Below are 10,266 nucleotides of genomic sequence, written 5' to 3'. Positions count from 1 at the left end.
TTTTTTTTTTTTCTATATGTATTTCCATCCCTGTCCATTTTCATTTGGTACGATTAATAATAATTGCGAATAATAATACCGTGTTGATCGTAAAGATTTCGTTCGAATCAGAAGAAGGATCGTTTATTAGAAAAAGGAAAAAACAATTGTGGAAACGAATTTTGCACATTTTTTTTTTATAACAAACAATGCAATGGAATCTATGTCTAATAAAAAGAATTAGTATATGGGACTCTAAACGATAATATCACGAGAGTTAAAATATTTTTCTTTTTCTTTTACAACTTCGTAAGTATCTGTTAATCGATAATGATTATTATTTAATTGATTATTGAATAAAAATAGTTTTAATTGAAACTAATTGATTGTCTTCGTATTAATCTTCGACGGAGAAGTAAAATAAATTAAAGTAAACTATTAAATTAAAAACTATTGCAAAAAAAAATTTAAGTGTTTAAATTTACAAAAAAATTGCGATCAAATAATATAATATATATATATATATACTTTTTTAATATTATTATAAATATATTTTGTACAAGCATACATATTTTAATATTAATATCAAACAACCCGTATCAGTGTATATATAGCAAGAAAAAAAAAATATATATATATATATACATTTATATATATATCTACTTATTCGAAGCATTACAAAATTGGAAATCGTTACTCAATATATACATACATACGTACATATGTATGCATGAAATAATAAATCGTATCGAGAGAAGAAGAAACGAATTAATGAAAAGCAATCGATATAATTGTGAGAGGATAAACAAGATAATAGGATTCGTAATACTTTCTCATGTTATAATCATGTAAAACGATCTCTCCATCTCTTTCAAATCCTGCTAGGAAGATTGAATTCCTTGACGAACGTCGAACGTTTCTAACGATAAAAATTTCGCATTGGTTGGTTGGTTGGTTGGTTCTTGATCGGTTGATTGGTTGCTTGGTTACTTCGTTTTATTTATTAACAGTGGTATAGGTAAGTTCACCGTCAAAAGAGAGAGAGAGAGAGAGAGAGAGAGAGAGAGAGAGAGAGAGAGAGAGGGAGAGAAAAAGAGAAGAACTCGTGCAAATATACTCGAATGACCTTTTGAGCCACGACCCCGAAAGCTTCTCAGAATGAGAAATAGAGAGAAAGAAAAAAACAGAAAGAGAAAGAGAAAGAGAAAGAGAAAGAGAAAGAGAAAGAGAAAGAGAAAAAGAGAAAGAGAAAGAAAAAGAGAGGGAAAGAGAGAGAGAGAGAGAGAACATTTGTGACTAAACGTACGTGTACAAGAGGGCGATCATTAATTAATACCTTCCGGGACGAAACGAGTCATGAATCAACGCTGCTGTAACAGCGTGGTAACGTTTCTCTCTTTCTCTCTCTTTCTCTTTTCTATCCATCTACTTCTTTCTCGTTTTCTTTTTCACTGTCCCTCTTTCTCTCTTACACACATACGCACATACATACACACATTTCTATCTACTTATGTGGTATATGTAATATATATACACATACACGTATTATATATATAACTATATGTGTATATATATATATGTACACATAATCTCAATATATACGCACACACATACATGTATATAATCTTTGTTTGGTTGTATTATATATATATATATATTTCTATCTATCTATCTATCTATTTATCTAGCTCGCACAATCTAGTTAGAGTCCGATGCCTTTGACCCGAGACGACGAAATGTCTCGTGACCGATCCCGTTCTATCGATAGGATCTAGCAATGATAAACAATGGCCACCTAGAAGCGATTATTAATCACGCGCGACGATCCACCGCAATTAACCTCTAAGACCATTATTGTGTATCTCTCTCTCTCGCTCTCTCTCTCTCTCTCTCTCTCTCTCTATCTATCTATCTCCCTTCCCTCTCTCTCTCAATCTCTCTATCTCTCTATCTCTTTCTCTGTGTAATTTTTCTTTCTATCTCTTTCTCACTTTTTCTCTCTCTCTCTCTCTTTCTATCTTGTTAGTTCCTTCTATTACTTTTTATTTATTTATTTTTTTTCTTTCTGTACTATGTTAATTGGTAGAAGTGAAATAGAAGAGGAGAAAAAAGTACCGAGTTGGAAACTTCATTCGAGTTATCGCATATAAATTTTCTTTCTGGTTACTTTCGCTTCGTTTATGCGTATAAACGTGTATATATATATATATATATATATATATATATATATATATATATATATATATATATGAGTGTACATGTACGAAAGATAAAAGAGAAGAGGAGCGTTTTAATTAAATTCAAATTGATCGATCGACACGCAGAGACTAGACAGACGTTAAGAATCTTCCATCGATCTATTCCCGTTCTCGTGAACAACTGGAATCGATAGATCGATAGATCGATCGATCGATAGATAACTCATACGTCTGCGATTAGAATGAGAGAGAGAGAGAGAGAGAGAGAGAGAGAGAGACTCGTTTCCCATCGATTTGCATGTTACCATCTGGCTTCAACCTCGCAAGATTCGACATCGTAAAGCTTCTTTTTTCCTACCCTCCTCCTCCTCCTCCTCCTCCTCTTGTAACCGATTTACCGTTCATGGGATTGTGAAAAAAGAAAAGAAAAGAAAAAAAAAAAAACAAAGGAGAGAAAAAAAATGGAAATCACTTTTTTTTCTTTAACAAAGAAAATAAAAGACTTACAATTTTTCTAATCTTAAAATGATAACAGATGGAAAGCGACGTCTGAAAAACATATGTACCATTTAATATTCGTTTTTCATCCATCGTAAAGATTCCCGTGACTTTTCTACCGATCGTTTGATCCGTTTTGTTATTATGTGATTATAAAAAAAGAAGAGAGAAAAAGAAAAAAAAAAAAAAGAAAAAGAGCCGCGAAGTCCAACACAGAAAAATATTTTTCGAATGTTAAGGGTACGTGTCTTTCTGAACGTCGAAAAAAAAAAAAAAAAAAAAGAAAAAAAAAGAAATGATCGAATGTTGAAAAATCTGAATGTTGAGAGAAAAGGAGGAAAGGAAAGAAAGAAAAAGAAAAAGGAAAAAAAGAAAGAAAGAAAGAAAGAAAGAAAGAACTAAAAAAGAGAATTAAAGGAGAATTAAGAACTTACAGAACAGATACATTAGTATCTACGTGAAACTAATAGGAAACGGCAAATGAGGATATAGTTAACGAGGAAAAGAGAATACAGTTAAATGACGATGGGTGAATAAGAAAAAAGAAAAGAATGAAGTAAAATCTGGCAATGGAAGAACAAAATCCGAACGATCAATTTCCGCTTTAATGGCTATACAGTCGTTCTGTATCGCTTCGTTTCGTGCGTTAACGTATCCATATAGCTATATATACTTCTCTCTTTTTCTCTCTCTCTCTCTCTCTCTCTCTCTCTTTCTCTTTCTCTATATATATATATGTATATAGTTACTACGATAAACCTAGACCAAGAGAGAGAGAGAGAGAGAGAGAGAGAGAGAGAGAGAGAGAGAGAGAGAGAGAGAGAGAGAGAGAGTGAGTAAACGCACGAGCGCACGTTCAGGAGATCTTCTCACGTTATCCGTTCTGTCCTCCATTTCTCTTTGTATATGTATACATATATATGTGTATATATGTATATACAGATATATCTCTATGTGTTAGTTAGTTTACGTGTAGTTATCGCTTCGCAAAGAAGAGAGCCAAACGGCGAAAGCACGATCGCCGTTTATGAGACCGATAAATCTACGAAACCATGTATACTTATACACATTCTCTCTCTCTCTCTCTATATATATATATATGTATGTATGTGTATATATATGTATATATACATACATACACATACATGTAGTAGATATGCGCACGGCTAATAAAGATTTCAAACGTTTAAAGTGCTTAAAGGCCGTAAATAAACTGAATTTACACGGGGAAATATGACGGTGGTCCAAGACGTCAACGATATTAAAGCGATAATACGAATATAATATGATGAAATGTACATCTATTTCCTATTATTATCTTAAGAATAAATATTCGTTGAACTATGTCATAAATTTTTCAATCGATTCTTCTCGACCATAAATATTTTTCTTTTTATTATTTTTCTTTCTTTCTTTCTTTTTTTTCTTCCTTTTCTTTTTTTTTTTTTTTAATTTCGTTTTAATATTTCAATTTTTACGAACTAACAACGTCTAATTCCGTTTTTATGATATTCGAATTAAAAGTAGAAAACAGGATAATATAAATCTTATTATTCGATCGATCTTATTATCTAATTTCGTTTAAACGCATTGGTAATTATTAAAACGGAATAAGGTCAATCGTTATCTCTTTCAATTGATCGATGTTATTAATTTTCTATTGATCTCTAATGTTATCGTTTCGTAAATAGAAAATAAACGATGTAATATCAATCTTATTATCTAATTTCGTTGAAACGTTAGAAACATTGATAGATACAAATGTGACATGTAAGAAACGTGTTAGTCGATCAGTCAATCGATCAGTCGATCGGTCTACTGATTGATTTTATTTATTTATGCTGATCTAACGTTATCACATTGGAAATAGAAAACAAACTAGGAGATAATGTCAATATTATTGCGTAATACATTTTTAATAGATATTAAAAGAATCATCGATGAAAATAAAAATATGTGAGAGAATTGAATCGGTCGATCGATCGACAGACAAATAGATAGATAGATCGATTGATCGATCTTATTCATTTATTTATTTTTTTATTTTTTTTTACAATAGATCCATATCGATCTTCACTTATACATACATAACGTATTTTAACATAGTTTCTCTCGACTAAAAAGAGAAAACTATACTTGATTTCTTGAAGCGGAAGATCACGAAATGGCAGAGAAAGAATGAAAGGGGGCTTTCCTATCGTGATTAATTTAACCAGAAACGCCTTAGAGAGATGCTTCGAGAGAGAAAGAGAAAGAGAAAGATCCTCAAATAAATCTTAAGCTTGGATCTAAGCCGATAATTATAATTCATTCGGAAGAAGACTTGCCCCTATCGTTCGAGGATCGTCCGTTTTCTTCTTTTCTTTCTTTTTCCTCTTTTCCTCGGCGTTTATGTTGATCGTTATTTACGAAAAAAGAAGAAAAAGAAAAAAAGAAAAAAGGAAAAAGAAAAAGAGAAAAAATACAAAAAAGAAAAAAAAGAAAAAACAAAAAACAAAAACGAAAACAAGAGAAGAAAAAAAGATTTAATTGATTTTTAAATATAGCTCTAACAACTTTTACCTCCATTTCTCTGCTCTTCTAAGTCGAGATAATTACGAGGGAATATACACGTTGCGTGTATACGTACGTATATATGTACGTGTATATGTATGTACTTCTAGTAATCTCGATTTTCCAATTTGATTCATGATCGTAACATAAACATAGAGAGAGAGAGAGAGAGAGAGAGAGAGAGAGAGAGAGAGAGAGAGAGAGAGAGAGAGAGAGAGAGAGAGAGAGAGAGAGAGAGGAGAGAGAGAGAAGGAGATAGAGAAAACTCGAGGTGTAATCTATGTAGCACCAATCACGATTAATTTAATGATCCTTCGGCCAAGGCCGATGTCCGTTTTATCGAGGAAGTCGTGCATATACGGTCGAGCGCGTAAAGATCACTGATCTTTGATATTTGAACTTTCCGTGTCCTCAACTAAAGAGAAAAAGAGAAAGAGAAAGAGAAAGAGAAAGAGAGAGAGAGAGAGAGACAAGTTCATGACTGGCGAAAGTTGTTGTTCTTAAACGTAGAAAACGTTTTATCGAGATTATTATCGTCCTTTAAGCTCGACACCTCGAGAATCCTTCGACCTCGTCGTGTATATCGGATCGTGCGAAACGACCTTGCATGAACAACGCATTACTTCAATACTATCGGTTGTATTAATCTCTTTTATTATTATCTTCTCTAGCTTTAACGCAGACTAAACGAATACGTCGTCGTTTTAAAGGATTACGTATTTATGTATTTATGTATGCGTGTATTTATATTAATGAATATGGTGCTCGATAGATATTATATCTTTTTAAAGTATTTACGGCGAGATTTTTCCTTTTTGTTTCTTTTTTCTTTTTTTTCTTTTTTTTCTTTCTTTCTTTTTTTTCTTCGTACGTATATATGTCTAGACAAATTATATAAATACTAATGTTACGACGAGATACGCGTAACATTTGAAAATCATATAATATGTGAAATTTTTGTCCAATGTTATATATTGTGGTAGACTGCGTATTAGAGTTATTAAGTATTATATATCTAGATATTACGTTATATTATATACGTAATAAATATTGAATAAATTTTGATGTATGACAAAAAAAAAAGGGAATTAGTCATAGTAGATTGTAACACATTTGTAATATCATACAACTGTATATTATAATATAAAATATACTGTTATTATAAATATACTCTAATATAACGTTTAACGATGAAAACGATTATTGATTAGATTAAATATATAACTTATATAAATACGGATTTTATAAATTATATTATTGATTATTTGTCTGTTGTGCGAATCGAAAAAAAATAATTAGGGAAACGTATAATTAATCGTAAGTAGTTATCTATATCAGTTTAAAGTAAGACGTGATCTATTAAATATATGATCGAACGTAATTGATTTTTCCAATCTGTTGGTCGTGCACGATCTTTGGTATCGTTAATAAGTAAAGTAACTATGTACTTACCTTTTTAAGATGGCCCTTGTTAGTTCCAAGGAAGACGACGGTGTAATCACCAGTGGACGTAGCAGCTACTGCCGTGAGGAGAGTGTCGAAAGTTAAAACCGGAAATGCAGCGATTGGATCTTCGCCACCGAGAGGAGTGTTCACGTCCAAACCGCAAAAATCCTCGCCGATAGTTTGTAATTTCTACAAGGAGAGACAAAGGAAAGAACAAAATTAAAAATGATAAAATCAATCGATCGTTCATAAGATTTCTTTGTTGTGTTTATTATGTTTTTTTTTATATATATTAATTATATTTTTTATTATATATTTTTATATATATTTAATTATATATATATATATATATTTATTATATACATTATTTTAATTATATAAGGTTCAAAAGTTAGCAAAAAGATTGACGAATTTTTTACTAAACGTTTAATGGCAATATAATCGATATATGATAATCAATAATACTGTTTCCTATTCCACGAATATACGGGATGATAATTCTAAATTGATCTAATCGTACGATGTAATTATCGAACGTGTACGTAGTATACTATATCGTAGTATATAATCATCCATCATAAATGTAATTAAATTTACGGGAGTAAACGTAAGGTATAGATAGTATAATGACTTGATAATTGACTACCAAAAAAAGAAATAAAATGAAATAAATAAAAAAAAAAAAAATAAATAAAACAAAATAAAAAAGAATGCTTGGCGCGTATATGTACGAGATAAATTGAATGGAGATTATTTTCAATTTTCCTTCTTCCCTTTTCTCTTTTATTTATTTATTTTATTATTATTTTTCTTTTTTTTTTTTTTTTTTTTTTTTTTTTTTTTTTTTTTTTTTTTTTTTTTTTTTCATTCCATTTATATATTCGACGTATGAACGATTAATAGAGATTAAAAATGTTCTCGTCCTATCTTCGTTCTCTATAGATTACATCGAGTGAATATTTTTTAAATACTTTTTATCAGAATTTTAAGTAATTACTCGATATTAATAGTAAATTATCAGTACGGAATATATACGGTTAATGTTATATCGATTAATTACAAAAGAAAAAAAAAAAAAAAAAAAAAAAAAAAAAAAAAAAAAAAAAAAAAAAGAAACTCAGTATTTTATATAAATAGAAGAATTTATAATAAACCCGAAGAGGCAACCCAGATACATAATTATTTATATTACCTTCAGATATTTTTTTATTATTATTCTATATTCACATACATTCAACATTTCTTTTCTCAAATATTTTATGTAATTAATTATTGAAAAAATAATGATCAAATAAATAGAATTGTTCATTGATATTCTTACCGTATTATATAATATTTGTAAATTATTTCGATTGAATATATTCGGTAAAATATATAAAACTTTATTAACATTGGTAATAATATTCTGGAGTTAATTGTCACGCACGTCCGTACGCTTCGAACGACGGAACGACACTAATAACATATGTGGCATCCCATAGGTAATGTACACATATACATATATACAAATATTCATCGATACGCGTAAACACGAGTATCAGCTGTTGTATTCCCTCGATTCGATGATAGGACAACGAAAACTAATGTAAACGAACGAGCTGATTTCATTTCGATACGATTCTTATTTTACGAATGAAAAAGAAATAACTTTTGTTTTTCTTTTTTATTCTTTTCTTTTCTTTTTTTCTTTCTTTTATTTCTTTTTCCTCTCGATGAACGTTAACTGACCAAGCTTTTGTTTGTTTGTTTGTTTGTTTATAACAGACAGAGAAATGTTTTTTTTTCTCTTCTTTTCTTTTCTCTCTTTTTTCTTTTCCCTTTTTTTCGTAACACACAAATATTGTAGATAGATCATCGTAGATCGTAGATCGTAGGATATTACGGTCATAAATTTTCGAACGTTTTATGTATAGAATGTAATCAAAACGATCTAACGAACGAGTATGGTTGTAAGATCAACAACACAGAACGCGAAGATCTTCTTTCGAGTATCTACTGCAAACAAGTAGGTAAGTAACGTTCGCTTTTTAGGGAAAACGTTAGTCGTAGGTTATCGCTAAAGCAAGAAAAATATTGGACGGTAAAATATATCGCGTTGGAGGTCCGCAAACGATAAATTATTACGAGGGAGGCAATTAATTCTTGTTGCCTCGGCGATTAATCGTTGAGGAGGATTAGGGCGGGCGAAGACGACGACGAAGACGACGAAGACAACGATGAGATGCTATATTTTATTGCTCTTCGTTCAAATGACGTTCTTTTATTATTATTTAATCCCGAGATGTTATTAGAAGATAGCCATTAAAAAAAACGAATATATAAATATGTATGTTTCATAAATGAAATTTATCAATTTGATATGTGAAGGATAAATCGAAGAAAGTCCCTAAGATTTTATTTAAAAACAAAAAGTCTAAAAGAGAGAGAGAGAGAGAGAGAGAGAGAGAGAGATAATTAATTTTAGAAATTATCTAGAAACTCTTGATTTTTCTCGAAATGCAAAAAAATAAACGTAGCTCGTGGCAAATATCGCGAAGTAAAAATATTTTTGTCAGAAATATGTCTTCGCGGATATAAAAATTTTCACGAAGGAAAAAAGTGTTGGTAAAACAATATAACCGTACACGATACGTACGTAGAAGAAAATATACATGTATAGATGGTATAAACGTAGACCGGTATCAAGTATTCCAAAGAAAAATATTTCTTAGAAGAAAAATGTTTTTACAGATACACAAATTTTACGCGTAACGCGAGTCGTATAAATAAAATAACGTGATACGCATTTTATTAATCGTTTTTTTTTTTTTTGATTCGGAACTATCCACGAATCCTCTAATCAAGCTTAAGAATGAAATATCACGTGATGATATTATATTTCATTATTCAAATGTATTTCATATAATACTTTCCTTTAAAAATCTAGAAATCCAGATACATGTGGATACACGTAAATACAGGCGTACGTCTATCTGCGAAAAATAAACAAGCCGAGTAACGAGGCGTCCTAGATCGTATAAACATTTCGTAGAAAATTTCTTCTATTTGTCAATAATCAAATTTTCAACGTAATTAAAACAAAATATTGCGAAATACGCACCAATGTACGTACGTACGTACGTAGATATTTTCTTATCACATGAAATATCACGAACGACGAAATCCATTAATCTTCTAATCAACCTTAAGAAACGAAATATCTCGAGAGAAACATTCAGAGATGTAGATACTATATTTCACCTTTAGTTGAGAGAGAGAGAGAGAGAGAGAGAGAGAGAGAGAGAGGGAGAGAGAGAGAGAGAGAGAGAGAGAGAGAGAAAGAGAGGATAAACCAAGAAGTCGTCGTCCTCTCATCGCGTCAACTCTATTTACATTCCAGGGTTGGTTTCGCCACCCTGTATAGATTGCAGCGAACAATTATTTGCATTGCTGGTGCTAATACACCGCCTACGGTGTGCAGAAGGGGCGTTTCGCGGCACGCTCATGACTGCTGTCGTGAAAGAGAGAGATAGATAGATAGATATATAGAAATGGAGATAGAGAGAAAGAGAGAAAGAGAGAAAGAGAAAGAGAGAGAGAGAGAGAGAGAGAG

The 10,266-nt window shown here is 30.9% G+C and overlaps 1 protein-coding gene across 1 annotated transcript in view; it reads right to left on the bottom strand.

Moving 5' to 3' along the window:
• Window positions 1–10,266, bottom strand: part of LOC122637838 (plexin-A4) — a 225,779-nt gene that overhangs the window by 75,063 nt on the left and 140,450 nt on the right. The window contains exon 2 of the mRNA XM_043830293.1: window positions 6,681–6,863. Within this exon, the coding sequence (XP_043686228.1) occupies window positions 6,681–6,863 (183 nt within the window). The remainder of the gene's footprint in view (window positions 1–6,680; window positions 6,864–10,266) is intronic.

The sequence above is a fragment of the Vespula pensylvanica genome, chromosome 2 (assembly GCF_014466175.1).
Source record: "Vespula pensylvanica isolate Volc-1 chromosome 2, ASM1446617v1, whole genome shotgun sequence".
In the NCBI taxonomy this organism is placed as follows: Eukaryota; Metazoa; Arthropoda; class Insecta; order Hymenoptera; family Vespidae; genus Vespula; species Vespula pensylvanica.
The sequence above is the reverse complement of the archived record's forward strand: the minus strand, read 5'-3'. Positions and strand labels throughout refer to the sequence as shown.